This window comes from Capricornis sumatraensis, chromosome 22, assembly GCF_032405125.1.
Source record: "Capricornis sumatraensis isolate serow.1 chromosome 22, serow.2, whole genome shotgun sequence".
Lineage (NCBI taxonomy): Eukaryota > Metazoa > Chordata > Mammalia > Artiodactyla > Bovidae > Capricornis > Capricornis sumatraensis.
The window spans coordinates 44220651-44237480 of NC_091090.1; the positions used below are offsets into that span (position 1 = coordinate 44220651).

The 16830-nt window shown below is 46.7% G+C and overlaps 1 protein-coding gene across 3 annotated transcripts in view; it reads right to left on the reverse strand.

The window, feature by feature from the left end:
- Positions 1-16830, reverse strand: part of GMPR (guanosine monophosphate reductase) — a 59391-nt gene that overhangs the window by 16599 nt on the left and 25962 nt on the right. For all 3 annotated transcript variants that reach the window (XM_068960506.1, XM_068960505.1, XM_068960504.1), the window contains 2 exons: positions 12510-12591; positions 8909-9015 (listed from right to left, as the gene is read on the reverse strand). In XM_068960506.1, the coding sequence (XP_068816607.1) occupies positions 8909-9015; positions 12510-12591 (189 nt within the window). The remainder of the gene's footprint in view (positions 1-8908; positions 9016-12509; positions 12592-16830) is intronic.

Below are 16830 nucleotides of genomic sequence, written 5' to 3' on the forward strand. Positions count from 1 at the left end.
TGCATTTCTTTTCCATGGGGATGGTCTTGATCCCTGTCTCCTGTACAATGTCACAAACCTCATTCCATAGATCATCAGGCACTCTATCTATCAGATCTAGGCCCTTAAATCTATTTCTCACTTCCACTGTATAATCATAAGGGATTTGATTTAGGTCATACCTGAATGGTCTAGAGGTTTTCCCTGCTTTCTTCAATTTAAGTCTGAATTTGGTAATAAGGAGTTCATGATCTGAGCCACAGTCAGCTCCTGGTCTTGTTTTTGCTGACTGTATAGAGCTTCTCCATCTTTTGCTGCAGAGAATATAATCAATCTGATTTCGGTGTTGACCATCTGGTAATGTCCATGTATAGAGTCTTCTCTTGTGTTGTTGGAAGAGGGTGTTTGCTATGACCAGTGCATTTTCTTGGCAAAACTCTCATTAGCCTTTGCCCTGCTTCATTCTGTATTCCAAGGCCAAATTTGCCTGTTACTCCAGGTGTTTCTTGACTTCCTACTTTTGCATTCCAGTCCCCTAGAATGAAAAGGACATCTTTTTGCGGTGTTAGTTCTAAAAGGTCTTGTAGGTCTTCATAGCACCGTTCAACTTCAGCTTCTTCAGCGTTACTGGTTGAGGCATAGACTTGGATTACTGTAATATTGCATGGTTTGCCTTGGAAACAAACAGAGATCATTCTGTCGTTTTTGAGATTGCATCCAAGTACTGCACTTCGGACTCTTTTGTTGACCATGATGGCTACTCCATTTCTTCTGAGGGATTCCTGCCCACAGTAGTAGATATAATGGTCATCTGAGTTAAATTCACCCATTCCAGTCCACTTTAGTTCGCTGATTCCTAGAATGTCGACGTTCACTCTTGCCATGTCTTGTTTGACCACTTCCAATTTGCCTTGATTCATGGACCTGACATTCCAGGTTCCTATGCAATATTGCTTTTACAGCATCGGACTTTGTTTCTATCACCAGTCACATCCACAGCTGGGTATTGTTTTTGCTTTGGCTCCATCCCTTCTTTTCAAATAACGTCTGACCATTCCTAAACTAACCATTCCTAAGCTAATGCATTAAATCAACAAAATAAATCTGTGGATCAATGGATCCCTCTTTGCAGAAGGTCAGTGAAGTGGATGAGAGCCCTACTGACTGGGTGGAGACAAACAGGGGGTTGGGGGTTACTCTGAATCAGCCCCACCTCTATCATTCTCTCCTCAGACTGGAGAAGCATGCTCTCTCGGTCTTTATCAAATACAATGGTTAAAATTTTGGCCCTGAGTAGAGAGACAACAGTGATTCCAGCCAACCTCATCACAGGACTTTTTTTTTTAGGTCCTGCCTGGGAAGCACTACAGAGTCCAGACTATTTTGGGTATGGACAGTGAACTCATCTGGTTCTTCAAATCCCTCCCCTTCCTCAGGGTTCATCAGGTACTGACTCTGATCTCTTCACTGGAACACAAGCTTGGGAGCCCTGAGGGGAAAGGCTGAGCTATAAGCACAGATTAAGCTGAAGCTCCCCACAAAGCACGGGTGGGAAAGGGGCAGACCGGGAATGCTGGGCCAACCCTGCATTCTTGTTGATTTCAGCAAGCCCTCACCCTCTGAGTCTCCACGTTTTCTAAATGAGGGTGATCAAGGGAAGGCTTGGAACACAGGAGACAAACAGGCCTCGGTTTCAGAGCTGGCTTTGCCCTCCACCAGCAGTGTGATGCTGAGCAAATCACTAAGGTCTCAAAGCTTCGGTCTCCTCACCAGGTGTGATAATGTTATATGCCAACTTTACTGGGCTGTGGAGTGGCCTTTGGTAAAAAATTGTCCTGGGTGTTTCTGAGAGGGTGTTTGGCAATAAGAGTGTGTGTGTGTTAAGTCACTTCAGCCGTGTCCAACTCTTGGCAATCCTATGGACTGTAGCCCACCAGGCTCCTCTGTCCATGGGGTTCTCCAGGTAAGAATACTGGAGTGGGTTGCCATACCCTCCTCCAGGGGAGCTTCCCAATCCAGGGATTGAACCCATGGCTCTTACACTGGCAGGCAGATTCTTTACCAGTGGCGCCACCTGGAAAGCCCTTTGTGGATGAGATTAATATGCAAATCAGTAGCATAAAGCAGATTGCTCTCCCACATGTGGGTGGGCCTCACCTAATCACTTGAAGGCTTGAATAGCACAAAAAGGCTGAGACTTCCCCAAGGGAAGAGGATTCTTCCTCAATGACTGCCTTAGAACCGCGACACTGACTCCAACTGAAACACTGGCTCTCCCTGGCTCTCAGGTCTTCGAACTCAAGATTGGTACCACACGATCAGCTCTCCTAGGCCTCCAGCTTGCCAATTCACCCTACAGATCTTGCGATTCTTTTCAGTCCCATCATCACACGAACCAATTTATTTCCTTATAATAAATCTACTTCTATCTAAACACACAGGGGCACACACACACACACACATACCCTACTGGTTCTGTTTCTCTGGAGAACCCTGACTAACACACCTGTCCAAAGAAGATAACAGCAGTATACTCAATACCTAGACCATTCCAGGGATAGAGATTATAGGTATACTGTGCCCACAAGATAGATGTTCAATACCTGACAGCCATTATGACCTCTAAAGCTGTTTCTACCTTTAAAATGCTCTCCTTTGTGTCACGTCCCCAGCAGATGACAAGACAAAATGAACCGGTCACACCTTACTCTTCACCTATCCCAGGGGGTGTCTTGGATTTCTCAGCCCTCTGCCTCTCAGAAGCCCACACGGATCACAATAAATGGAAACCCAGCTCAAGTCCAGCCGCTTGGCCATGGCCAACCGCCCGCTGTGGCTTCCTTCTGAACTTCAGCAGCAAACACGTGCAAATTCAGCAATGAGAGTGTAAAATGAGGCAGCTGGACAAAGTGGCAGGATCCAAACAACTGACAGGTTTCCACTGGGTTTAGGTCTCTTGGCAAGTGGGAGAAACCTGTTTGTGAAGCTCCATTAGGCAAACAGTCAGCAAGTAAAACAGCTGCTCTGAACCACAAGATGCTCAGCTAATCAGAAGGAATGAGCTGAAGTCAGGGGTCCAGAACCTATGTAAGTCTGTGAACTTCACAGGGTCTCTGCTGGCTACAAATTGAACTTCTAGCCCTATCTAGGAAAGCTCTGGCCACCCATGGAAAAATAAGAACGTCAGAGCATCAGGACCACCAGCCTGGGCTGTCACTGTCCCTGACAAACTCAGAAAAGCTGTTTTGTGGTTGTCAAAAGACGGCTCTGGCACATGGACCCAGCCTGTGTGTGCTAAGCCTCAACTCTAGAAGCCAGTGCCTCTCAAGCTTGAGAACAGACCCAGATTACTCGGAAGGCTTGTTAATTTCACCTTCAGGGCTTCCCATTCTCTAGGTCTGAGATGAGGCCTGAGAACTTCTCACAAAGTTCTCAGTTGATACTGGTACTGCTGGTCTGTCCACATACTTAGTGGACACACACTTAGGCTGACATAAGCTATAAAGTAGAGGATGCTGGGTAAGGAGATCCTAGGTTGATTTTCAGAGTCATCTGTGGTGCGAGCAGAGCCTCCACCCCTACTCTCCCCAAAGTCCTATAAACTAAGCCAGTGTGAAATTTCCAGAAAGACACAAGTATGGGATCTCAGAGTAAGTCCATAGTAAAACTTCATTAATTTGACCTCTACTGATTTAAAAATGGTGGCCTTTGAAGGAATACATATAAGGTCTAAATTGTTACTAAGACTCTTGATGGTGAACGGAGAATTATGACTAATTACCTATGGTGCTCTAGGACACAAACTATGAGCAGTCTAATTCAACAGGATTGAGGGATTGTTCACTAGGGCAAAAGCTAAAACAGAAAGATACTGAGTTGAAGACCTTAGAACTGTTGTGCATGTATGCTAAGTTGTTTCAGTCATGTCTGACTCTGTGTGACCCTATGGACTATAGCCCACCAGGTGAGAATACTGGAGTGGGTTGCCATGCTCTTCTCCAAGGGATCTTCCCAACCAAGGGATCGAAGCTGCATCTCTTATGCCTCCTGCATTGGCAGGCAGGTTCTTTACCACTAACACCACCTGGGAAAGAACTCGGTCAGCACCCGATAAATCTTTGGTCATTTATTCCAGCCCCAAGCACACAGTAGATGCTCAATGAATATGAACTAACTGAATGGATGGATGGATGGAAAGCCTGGATGAGAAACCAGAAGGAGCACAGGAAGTGAGCGTGGGACCATGAATCAAAGACCTAGATCTTCATTTCGGTTTACTAAGTCATGTGGGGGGAAGCACTGGCAGCAAGGCTCAGATGCCGCAGTAAAATCTGAAAGAGATTGTGTGCTCATAGGGATTTTTAAAGTATATTATTATACCCTCAATACCGAAATCTGATTGATTATATTCTTTGCAGCCAAAAATGGGAGAGGCTATATACAGTCAGCAAAAACAAGACTGGGAGCTGACTGTGGCTCAGGTCACAAATTTCCTATTGCAAAATCCAGACTTAAATTGAAGACAGTAGAGAAAACCACTATTCTGGTATGACCTAAATCAAATCCCTTATGATTATACAGTGGAAGTGACAAAGAGATTTAAGGGATTAGATCTGATAGAGTGCCTGAAGAACTATGGATAGAGGTTCATAACACTGTATGGGAGGCGGTGATCAAAAACATCCCTAAGAAAAAGAAATACAAAAAAGCAAAATGGTTGTCTGAGGAGGCCTTACAAATGGCTGAGAAAAGAAGAGAAGGGAAAGGCAAAGGAGAAAAGGAAAGATACACCCATTTGAATGAAGAGTTCCAAAGAACAGCAAGAAGAGATAAGAAAGCCTTAAGTGAACAATGCAAAGAAATAGAGGAAAACAATAGGATGGGAAAGATTAGAGATTTCTTCAAGAAAATTAGAGATACAAAAGGAACATTCCATGCAAAGATGGGCACAATAAAGGACAGAAATAGTATGGACCTAACAGAAGCAGAAGATATTAAGAAGAGGTGGCAAGAATGAAGAAGAACTATACAAAAAAGGTCTTCATGACTCAGATAACCATGGTGGTGTGATCACTCATCCAGAGCCAGACATCCTGGAGTCTGAAGTCAAGTGGGTCTTTGGGAGCATTACTATGAACAAAGCTAACAGAGATGATGGAATTCCAGCTGAACTATTTCAAAGCCTAGAAGACGATGCTGTGAAAGGGCTGCACTCAATATGCCAGCAAATTTGGAAAACTCAGCAGTGGCCACAGGACTGGAAAAGGTCAGTTTTCATTCTAATCCCAAAGAAAGGCAATGCCAAGGAATGTTCAAGCTACCACACAATTGCATTCATCTCACACGCTAGCAAAGAACTGCTCAAAATTCTCCAAGCTAGGCTTCTTCAACAGTCTGTGAATTGAGAACTTCCAGATGTGCAACCTGGATTTAGGAAAGGCAGAGGAACCAGTGATCAAATTGCTAACATCCACTGGACCATGGAAAAAGCAAGAGAATTACAGAAAAACATCTGCTTCATTGACTACGTTAAAGTCTTTGACTGTGTGGATCACAACAAACTGTAGAAAATTCTTCAAGAGATGGGACTACCAGGCCACCTTACCTACCTCCTGAGAAATCTATATGCAGGTCAAGAAGCAACAATTAGAACCAGACATGTAACAACAGGCTGTTTCAAATGGGGAAAGGAGTACGTCAAGAGTGTATATTGTCACCCTGCTTATTTAACTTATATGTAGAGTAAAATCATGCAAAATGCTAGGCTGAATGAAGCACAAGCTTGAATCAAAATTGCTGAGAGAAATATCAATAACCTCAGATATGCAGATGACACCACTCTTATGGCAGAAATCGAAGAGGAACTCAAGAACCCCTTGTTGAAAGTGAAAGAGGAGAGTAAAAAAGCTGATTTAAAACTCAACATTCAAAAGACAAAGATTATGGCATCCAGTCCCATCACTTCATGGCAAATAGATGGGGAAACAATGGAAACAATGACAGACTTTATTTTGGGGGCTCCAAAATCACTGCAGATGGTGATTCCAGCCATGAACTTTAAAAGACACTTGCTCCTTGGAAGAAAAGTTATGACCAACCTAGACAGTGTATTAAAAAGCAGAGACATTACTTTGCCAACAAAGGTCCATCTAGTCAAAGCTATGGTTTTTCCAGTAGTCATGTGTGGATGTGAGAGTTGGACTATAAAGAAAGCTGAGTGCCAAAGAATTGATGCTTTTGAACTGTGGTGTTGGAGAAGACTCTTGAGAGTCCCTTGGACAGTAAGGAGATCCAACCAGTCCATCCTAAAGGAAATCAGTCCTGAATATTCATTGGAAGGACTGAAGCTGAAACTTCAGTTGGCCACCTGATACAAAGAGACAACTCACTGGAAAAGTCCCTGATGCTGGGAAAGATTGAGGGCAGGAAAAGAAAGAGGCAACAGAGGATGAGATAGATGGATGGATGGCATCATTGACTCAATGAACATGAGTTTCAGCAACTCCAGGGGACAGTGAAGGACAGGGAGGCCCATGGGGTAGCAAAGAGTCAGACACGACTGAGCAATTGAACAACAATAAATTATGTCCTCAAAGCAGGTCTAGAAATCAAATCTCACTAGTTTCAATGCTGAACCAAAACCAGTAACAGATCATTCCACCAGAATGTTAATTTACTATATCCATTTTTTTTTTTAACCAAAATAGCCTGTCAATTATTTAATATGAGAGCTTGGCTTAGCAACTGAACAAGTGAAAAGGACTGAAGATTTAATTTACTATATTTAATATGAGTCCATTGTTATAGCACTGCTAAAAACATGCCAAAAGTTCAGAATTTAGATATATGTTATTAAATATATATAATTCAAATGTTTATAGGATATATACGGGCTTCCTTTGAGGCTCAGCTGGTAAAGAATCTGCCTGCAATGTGGGAGACCTGGGTTCATTCCCTGAGTTGGGAAGATCCCCTGGAGGCGGCGAAGGCTACCCACTCCACTATTCTGGCCTGGAGAATTCCATGGGCTATACAGACCACGGGGTTGTGAAGAGTAGGACACGACTGAGAGACTTTCACTTTCAGGATATACATATATAACCCCCATAAACTGAAGCCATAGTTCTGTCCAAGTCCATCCAAATATATCTGACAAGTTCTGCCCTGTTCTGAGCATCTCCCCTAGAAGGAGACATATGTGATGACTACTTGAATGATGGACATGTCGATAAAGGTAGAGAAGAATGACGGATAAACTGAGGGTTAAATTGACACACCTTCGATCTGTAACATTTAGTCGCTGAGTACTGGGGTGTTTTTCTTCCAGAAGCTCCATAACAGTGTTGTTAGATCACTGACTCTCTTCACCTCCATCCATATACCCCTCCACTTGCATAATCTAACTTCTGCCCCCAGCATCGTACCAAACCCGTGCTCACTACAGAAACCGGTGACCAGCCAGAGCACTGAAAGCACTGCAGATGTGAGTAGCTAAGGTGAGGTCACCTTGGAGTAGGGTGGGCTCTAGTCCCATACAACTGATGTTCTTATAAAAAGGAGAAGTCTGGACACAAAGGCAGATGTACATGCAGGGAGGATGCCCTGTGAAAACCAGAGCTCTGGTGCCCTTAGCTGAGCAACTACCAGAAGCTCTGGAGGCTGGAACAGGGGTCCCCCTGGAGGCTTTGTGGCCCTACTGACACCTTGATCTTGGACCTCTGACCTCCAGAAGAGTGAGACAATATACTTCTCTTATTTGTTCAGTTCAGTCGCTCACTCACGTCTGACTCTTTGCGACCCCAAGGACTGCAGCACACCAGGCCTCCCTGTCCATCACCAACTCCCAGAGTTTACTCAAACTCATGTCCATTGAGTCGGTGATGCCATCCAACCATCTCATCCTCTGCCTTCTCCTTCTCCTCCTGCCTTCAGTCTTTCCCAGAATCAGGGTTTTGTTCAATGAGTCAGTGTTTTGCATCAGGTGGCCAAACTATTGGAGTTTCAGCTTCAGCAACAGTCCTTCCAATGAATATTCAGGACTGATTTCCTTTAGGATGGACTGGTTGGATCTCCTTACTGTCCAAGGGACTCTCAAGAGTCTTCTCCAACACCACAGTTCAAAAGCATCAATTCTTCGGTGCTCAGCTTTCTTTATAGTCCAACTCTCACATCCATACACAACTACTGGAAAAACCATAGCTTTGACTAGATGGACCTTTGTTGGCAAAGTAATATCTCTGCTTTTTAATATGCTGTCTAGATTTGTCATAACTCTTCTTCCAAGGAGCAAGCATCTTTTAATTTATGGCTGCAGTCACCATCTGCAGTGATTTTGGAGCCCAAAAAAATAGTCTGTCACTGTTTCCATTGTTTCCCCATCTATTTGCCATGAAGTGATGGGACCAGATGCCATGATCTCTTGTTTTCTGAATGTTGAGTTTTAAGCCAACTTTTTCACTCTTTTCTTTCACCTTCATCAAGAGGCTCTTTGGTTCTTCCTCACTTTTGGCCATAAGGGTGGTGTCATCTGCCTATCTGAGGTTATTGATACGTCTGCCTGTAATCTTGAGTCCAGCTTGTGCTTCATCCAGTAAGGGGGCACTTTGTTACAGCGAGCCCTAGCAAGCAAACACGTGACCCTCTCATCTTCTCAAAGCTCCCCATGTATCCCGTCATGATAAGCACCACCTCCAGCTATTACTGACTACAGAGTAGTTACTTGCCAAGGAGCCGCCCCCTTCTCCACAGTCCCTAGGGAGTAGGGCCTGTATCTTTGTTGCGTGTCACCGTCAGCGAACGCTGCGAGCGTGGTCCCCAGCTGGCTCCCGAGACCGCAAGGTCACCAACGAGGTGAAAGGCGGCAGGGGGCAAGGGCCTCCCGGAAACGCCCCCCCACAGCCCCCTCCCCCAGCCCCGCCGGGACACTTACGGAGATGATGTGCCCCTTCAGGCCGTGGGCCGAGTCTGCGCACTCGATCACAGCGCTCAGCTGGGGGTAGCCCACCCCCGTCTTGGTGCGGGTGGTGCACACGGAACCTGGATGGAGGAGGAGGGGGACCCCAGAGAGAGATGGTTAGGGCTGAGCAGACAACGAGCCTCCTCTCCCATCACACAGCCATGCCCCCATTTCCCGGGGTGGAGGGCGGCGGGGCAGGCGGCCCCCGCAGCTCAGCCGAGGTGGTTATAACAGCCGTCATGGCCGCTCGTCCTTTCCGGGCCCATATCACCCTCATCCGCTCAGGTCCAGGGCACGGCTCCCTACACCGGTCACCGTCAACTCTCCACGATATCAGCTCCCTCTTACCGACTTCCCAACCTCCAACTCCACTCCTTCCCACCTTCCCTCACTTCCCACACAACCACAAGATGCCTTCAGATGCCTCCCATGGTCTTGAGCCTCCTTGACCTTCAACTTCTGTCAAATGACTCACTTCTCTAAGCCTCAGTGCCTCACTCAAAAGGTGGAAATGAAAGCATTGACCTCATGGGGCTGTGATGGAGATGAAATGGCATGAGGGATGAAGACTGCCCGGCCTCCAGTAAGCCGCTGAGCAAAGGGAGCCAGCGCTCAGGGCATGCTCGCAGCCGCCCTGACTCGGCTCTGGCCTCTACACACGCCAGCCTCCCGGTCCAGCCTCCCTCTGACCCGGCTCTGGCCTCTACACACGCCAGCCTCCCGGTCCGGCCTCCCTCTGACCCGGCTCTGGCCTCTACACACGCCAGCCTCCCGGTCCGGCCTCCCTCTGACCCGGCTCTGGCCTCTACACATGCCAGCCTCCCGGTCCGGCCTCCCTCTGACCCGGCTCTGGCCTCTACACACGCCAGCCTCCCGGTCCTCACCCTCTCCTGGTGCGTCTCTCACCCTGTCCAGCCCGGCCTCTGAGGTGAGCTGCCACTGCCGAACTCAAACCAGTCGCCTCGATACCTTCATCCCCGCTGACCTCTGCCCTCCCCATGGTCAACTCCAGCCCTAGTTCACTATCTGCATTGCATTAGCCCAGTCAGGTCCAGGCTGAATCAGACGGGCCTCTCCAGCACATCTCCCTGCTCAAGCCTCCCCTTCCCTCCCAGCAGACCAGCGCCTGCTCCGAGGCCACCCAGCTCAAGCTCTGCACTGCCTACCCGCCCACCCCCTCTTCTCTCGGCCCACCCCGCTCGGCACCCCCCAGCCTCGCTGACCTTTCCATTCCTCCCACCTCGGGGATCCCCTGTACGTGATGTTCTGTCTCCCGAGCACTCCCCTCTGCACCAACCCCCTGGTCTGGCCAACCCTTTTTCATCTTCCAGGCTTCATCTTCCATGTCACTGCCTCAGGAACGTTGTTCGTCACAGCAGCTCGTTTCAAAAAGAGCATTTAAGTCATTATTTGTGTAAGAACCAAGGATCTGTTTTCTCCGCTGGAGGGTAAGCTCCGTGGATATTCATTGTTGTCAATCCAGTGCTGAGAACAGAGCTTTGTGCATAATAAGGCCGCTATAAATAGTCACTGAAAGCATGCGTGAACTCAAGAATGAATGAGTCACGTCGCTGTCTCCACCGCTTCACCACTCACTCTCACTCCGTCCCCCCTGGCTGTCTGGAGGTGTCGCCTATGGGCCCATGCAAAAGCTGGGCATGAACTCCTCCACTCCCACCAGACTCATGCAAAGCCTCTGCCTCCTCTCCTTTCCCCACCATCACCAGTGGCTTCCCAGCTGCCCACAAACCTCTCCCGACAGGTCGAGAGCCAAGGCTATATATACTTTGAGGCCTGGGTCCGGCAGAGTCACCTGGACCAGGGGAGCCGCCTTCTCCCGCATCCGGTTGCAGGGAGGAGCCGTCTCCCTCTGTCCATCCTTACAACACGGCCACTCGCTCCCTGGGGGCTGTGGTGCTTCCCTCCCGACCAAGGCACCCCTGCCCCAGACACGCACTATGCGAGGCACAACTGGAGCTTTTCAACCTCTGGTTCTGGTTCAGAATCGGCCTTTCTCCTTTCCCACTCCACTGCCAGATCCTGGCGGGCAGGGACTCAGCTGCAGTGGCCTGGAGCTCTGTATGGGTGGGGGACGAGGCGGGGGAGTGGTCCAGATGAACCCCCAGGTTGATAGGAGAAACTGGGTACCCACTTCTTCCCAGCCCCAGTGGCCGTGGGGCACATTTTTAATGCTTTTTTTTCCCCCAGGTCCCAGGAGTTGTTCTGTGATGAACCTTATTTAATGCTTTCACTTGGGCTTCCCTGGTGGAGCTCAGTAGTAAAGAATCCACCTGCCAAGGCAGGAGACACAAGTTTGATCCCCGGTCCAGGAAGATCCCACGTGCCAGGGAGCAACCAAGCCCATGTGACACAACTACTGAGCCTGTGCTCTCGGGCCCGGCAGCCCTTGCTACTGAGCCCACGCGCCTGGAGCCTGGGCTCCGTAACAGAAGCCCCACAATGAGAAGCCCCTGCACCACAGCTAGAGAGCAGCCTCCATCTACCAAACCTCGAGAAAAGCCTGCACAGTGGTAAACACACAGCACAGCCAAAAGTAAACAGATAAAATTATTTAAAGAAAAAAAGTGCTTAGGGCCATTTACAAGCCTACAGGGCTCTCCTTCCCTAAGAGTCCCTTCCTTCCCATCCTGGTCCCTCAAGGCTGATGACTGTGCCAGGTCACAACACAACCATGGTTTCTGCCTCCCTCTCAGACTATGGTTTGCTTCCTTTTTTGGTAGTGTCTTCTGAGAGCATGGTATTTGTTAAAAAAAAAAAAAAAAAAAAACTTTGCTGTTTTTTTATTCCCAAATGAAAATGTATATGTCTTTGCCTTCTCTCCCATTTTCGTGTTTGGTTAATCATGGATGTGCAAGGAGGAATTTTTAATATGAAGAAATTAAAAATATGGAAGCTCATGCACCTGTCTGGCCAAAAGGGAAGGTCAGCATCAAGTGGCCCTGAGAGGAATAGGTCTACCCAGAAGAGGGTAGAAAGGTGCCACCTTATTCCTCCACTCAGAATGCCACCGGTAGTCCTGGGAGAGAAGGCCTAGGAGGATGCAGCAAAATCTGAGATGGATATGTATCAGCTGAAGAGCCAAAGGTGATAACTGCCTGGACCATGAGTCAAGTTCAAACATGGCCTCAGCTGCATGCTTATTTGTAATGTTTGGGGTCCCTCAAACATTCACATAAACTGGAGTCATTCACATCCATTAACTGTCCCTGTGAGCTCTTCATACCTCACCTTCCTCTTCAAGGTGAATGGGATCACTCATGAGCTCTCATTCTTTTCTTCCACAGGAATGTTCTGAAACCAAGACCTTATTTGAATCGAACCATATTCAAGTTCCTTCAGAACTTCCCAGAGGCATCAGAAAGTAGCTCAGTGATATTTCTAATCAGGAGACTCTTCTGATCAGAAGCTCAACAATACTTCCAAAAGAAATGCGCTTTAAACCTGTGGCTGGATCATTCCTGAGGTCCCTTCTGGGCATCTCTGGTCCCCCCAAGCGCTAGACCCCAATCCTCCCCAACAACACACTCTCAGCTGTGCTCCCAGCAAGTCTTACCTGGTCCAACTCCCACTTTGATGATATCTGCTCCAGAAAGAATAAGCTCTTCCACCATCTCTCCCGTCACCACGTTCCCTGCCTGGGATAGAAAGAATATAGCTTATGATCATGAACTACTCCAGGAGGAACTTGGTGAGTGACGGAGGAGCCCCACACCTGAACACAAGGAGGAGCCGGTTCTGAGGCCATCAGGCAGCCAAGGGGACAAAAGTAAAAAACAGAAAAGACAAGGGCCCAATCCCTGAATCAACTTTCAGCCAATTGGTGGCTTGGGGTTTTCTCCAGGTTTCCTTTCTTCTCAATTAACTATGATGGTGTGATCATTCACCAAGAGCCAGACGTCCTAGAGTGTGACATCAACTGGGCGTCAACTTAAGAAGCATCACCACCAACCAAGCGAGGGGAGGTGATAGAATTCCAGGCGAGCTATTTTAAATCCTAAAAGATGCTGCTGCTAAAGTGCTGCACTCAGTATGCCAGCAAATTTGGAAACAACCCTAAATAACAACAATTAACAAGAACACAGAATTGGACACCCCAGGCTACCGCTGGGTGAGCAGACAGCATGAGGAATTTACAGAACTACATGACTTCAGAACTCCAAGAGACCTTGGTCTTTCTAGGTCAGGCAAGACAAATCTTACAGAGAACCCAAACGTATAAAATAAGCAATGAAACACTCTCTCAGCTGATTAAAATGTTAATTGTGGTTCACAGTTTGTAAAACCCCTGAAGAACTTCTATGGAACCAACAGAACCCAGAATTAGGGAACTACTGGTCACCTCACAGTTGGGAAAATACCTGGATATCCCATCCTAAAGGAAATCAGTCCTGAATATTCATTGGAAGGACTGAAGCTGAAGCTGGAACTCCAAAACTTTGGCTACCTGATACCAAGAACTGACTCATTTGAAAAGACCCTGATGCTGGGAAAGATTGAAGGCGGGAGAAGGGGACAACAGAAGATGAGATGCTTGGATGGCATCACCGACTTGATGGACATGAGTTTGAGCAAGCTCCAGGAGTTGGTGATGGGCATGGAGGCCTGGCATGCTGCAGTCCACAGGGTTGCAAAGAGTCGGTCATGACTGAACGACTGGGTTGAACTAAAGATATGAAAAGGCAGATGAACCCTAGGCACCTTGGGGACTGGTACATACTTCATTTCAGAACAACATGAAACTTCGGTCCTAAGAATAAACCCATAAGCCAGGAAGTGGTAGAAACTAAAAACCAGAAGGATGCATCTGGTTTGAAAACAGTGCATGTTCTTTCACTGCAGGAGCCTGGGAACATAAAAATAGCCCTTTTTATTACAACTCACTGGCCTGTGGATTCTTCAGTTGGTACATAGAATACTTGGCAGGATGCCTGTCTGAATTTTCACAACTGTGCAAAGTCTTATTTTGGGTAGTGCATCCCTAACTCATACAACTTGTTTTTTGGCATTGAAGCCCCAAAAGTGTCTTTTCACTGAGTCAATTCCAAGGGGAATTTTTCTTTCTCCACCTAGACAACGTGACTTTTAACTTTGTATAAAAGGATCTTCAAAAGGGGTGATGAGGATGGCTCAAAGTTACTTTAATCCCAACAGCATTTAACAATGGAAAATGTTAGCCCAGAGAAAGGATAGGAACATATGAGAATACAGTACATGATAAAGATGGCGTTTCACGTCACAGAGGAAAGGAACAATATTTCAATAGACAGAAATATTGAAATGTGGGGGGAAAGGGATCTTTTGGAAACAGATATGGATTATCACTCATACCTTGCACCAAAATAAGCTTCAGATAAATTAAAAGTTGTCTCCTCCCAGATTTAGAGGAAAATTTTGAATACTTGTAATACACATACAAGTGAAAAAACATAAAGACAGATCTGTCTACATGAAAGTTAAAAACCTGCATAAACACACACTCATGCATATAATCAACAAAACTAATAAACAGCCTGGTGGAAAAAAAGATTCACAATTACGAAGAAGACTAACATTATGAGAGCTTTTCCAAATGTACAAGAAAAATGCAAGTACTGCATGGAATAACTTCTGAAGGACATGAACTAATGAGAGAAATAAAAGTGGGCAATAAACACAGGGAAAGTGTTTAACCTTCACCAGCAATCAAATTTCAATGAAGATATCAGCAAGGTACCACTTTTCACTTAACAAATTGTCAGTGATTATAAAAACTAAATGCTGAAAACAGACACTCATTCTCTGCCAGTGGAATGCCTACTCCAGTACAAGTTTTCCTACAAAATAATTTGCCCATATACAGAAATGAAAAGTATGTATATCCTTTGATCCAATAACTTCCAGGATTTTCTCTCAAGGCAATAATTATGGACGAGGTCAAAGATTTAACTACAAACATGTATTATTGTTAACAGTGCAAAACTGCAAATATATTCCCCCAAAAGGGAATGGTTCAACAATCTCTGGCCAACCCATGTGATGTTTATAAGATTGGTTTGATGCCATGGGAAAATGCTTAAATGCTTTCAGTATAATGTTAGGAGAAACAGAAGGAAATAGTAAGATCTCAGTTTTGTTAAACAAGTATATGTAGAGATGGAAATATACACCAAAATGCTGATAAAACACGTCCTGGTGAGGGAATATTCTGACTTTTATCAGTAATTCCTTACCATTTCTTGGATTTGACAGTAGAAACTGCATTACTTTTACAATTGAAAGTTATAGTTTCTGTTTTCTTAGGGTTTTTATTTTCTCCTAAGTATACAACTCTGAACCTGGAAAAGAACTTAGTAGGAACCCAAGAAGGGCTTCCCTGGTGGCTCAGTGGTAAAGAATCTGCCTGCAGTGCAGGAACTGCAGAAGACACGGGTTCGGTCCCTGGGTTGGGAAGATTGCCCTGGAAGAGGGCATGGCAACCGACTGCAGTACTCTTCCCTGGAGAATCCCATGGACAGAGGAGCATGGCAGATACAGTGCATAGGGTCGCAAAGAGTCAGACACAACTGAAGTGGCTTAGCACACACACAGGAACCCAAGAAACAGCACGCCAAGCCCTCATTCTTCCTCCCTGGTTGACTTGCTAAAAATTCAAAATAGATTTTACAAATAAAAATTAATTAGAAGTTAAAAATAAAACATCTAAAGAAGCTACTCGAAGCTCCCTACAAGGTTTCACTTTCATTGTGGATTTTTCTCTCCAATCTGGTACTGCCTACAGACCAGTGTAAAAGGGTTCACTTTATACCAAATAAGTCAATTCAAATCACCTCAGATGGATATAGCAAGTATAACCATGTGAGGTGAAGATAAGGTTAAAAGTGTGGAGGGAGCTGATGCCATTAAGAGCCCAGGGGCTCCCCAGGTGTCCCCATCCCCTCCGAGCTGCCTTCAGGGCTCCTGAACCAGAAGCGGGCACCACAAAGAGGACTGAGCATGGAAAAACCCAGACTGATGACAAAAAGCCTCCAGCCCAAGGACCACAGAACAAGGATGCCGATGACTAGGCGAGGACGGTGAGTGTCCCCTTGCAGGAACAAACACCAATCCAAGTTTGAAACCAAGATGGGCAAACACAAAAGCTGAAAGAAGTCAAGTTCAGAAATGCGAGAGGCCCTGGGAGTGTGGTTAGGCTCTGGGGGAAGCCCAGCCCACAGCGCAGGCAGCAGCGGCTCGGGGTGGGATGCGCTGGGGTGGGGGGGGTAGTTGGCCGGGGGTGATTAGTGAGCAGTCGGCTTATCTTGGCCAGAAACAGCTCCTGTGGGGAGTGGATACCACAGGCTCAGAAGTTGGCAGCACGTCCGGCCTGGTCATGACGGGGGCAGCCAGGACAAATAGAAGCTGCAGACCCTAGCTGGGTCCCAGAGCAGACAGGTGGAGGTTTCTGTGAGGCCCCCCTCTCCCCAGGGAGGCCAAGCACTGTCCGGGCACCACCTTCTGCTCCTCCGAGTCCAGGGCAGGTGGGAGGACCCAGAGAACACACAAAAGGAACAACACGAACATTTCACGTACGTGTGTAACGTTTAAGAAAGGCCTCTAGGGGCCTCCCTGGTGGCTCAGTGGTTAAGAAGCCCCTGCCAACGCAGGAGACGCGGCTTTCATCCCTGGTCCAGGAAGATCCCACAGGCTGAGAACTGACTAAGCCTCTGTGCCACAAGTACTGAAGCCTGAGCACCCTAGAGCTCAGCTCTGCAACAAGAGAAGCCACCACAATGAGATGTCCGCCAGCCACAGCTAGAGAAAAGCCCACGCAGCAACCAAGACCCAGCACGGCCAAAAATTAAATAAATTTTTTTTAAAAAATGAAAACTTTTAAAAATAAATTTAAAAGTCCTCTG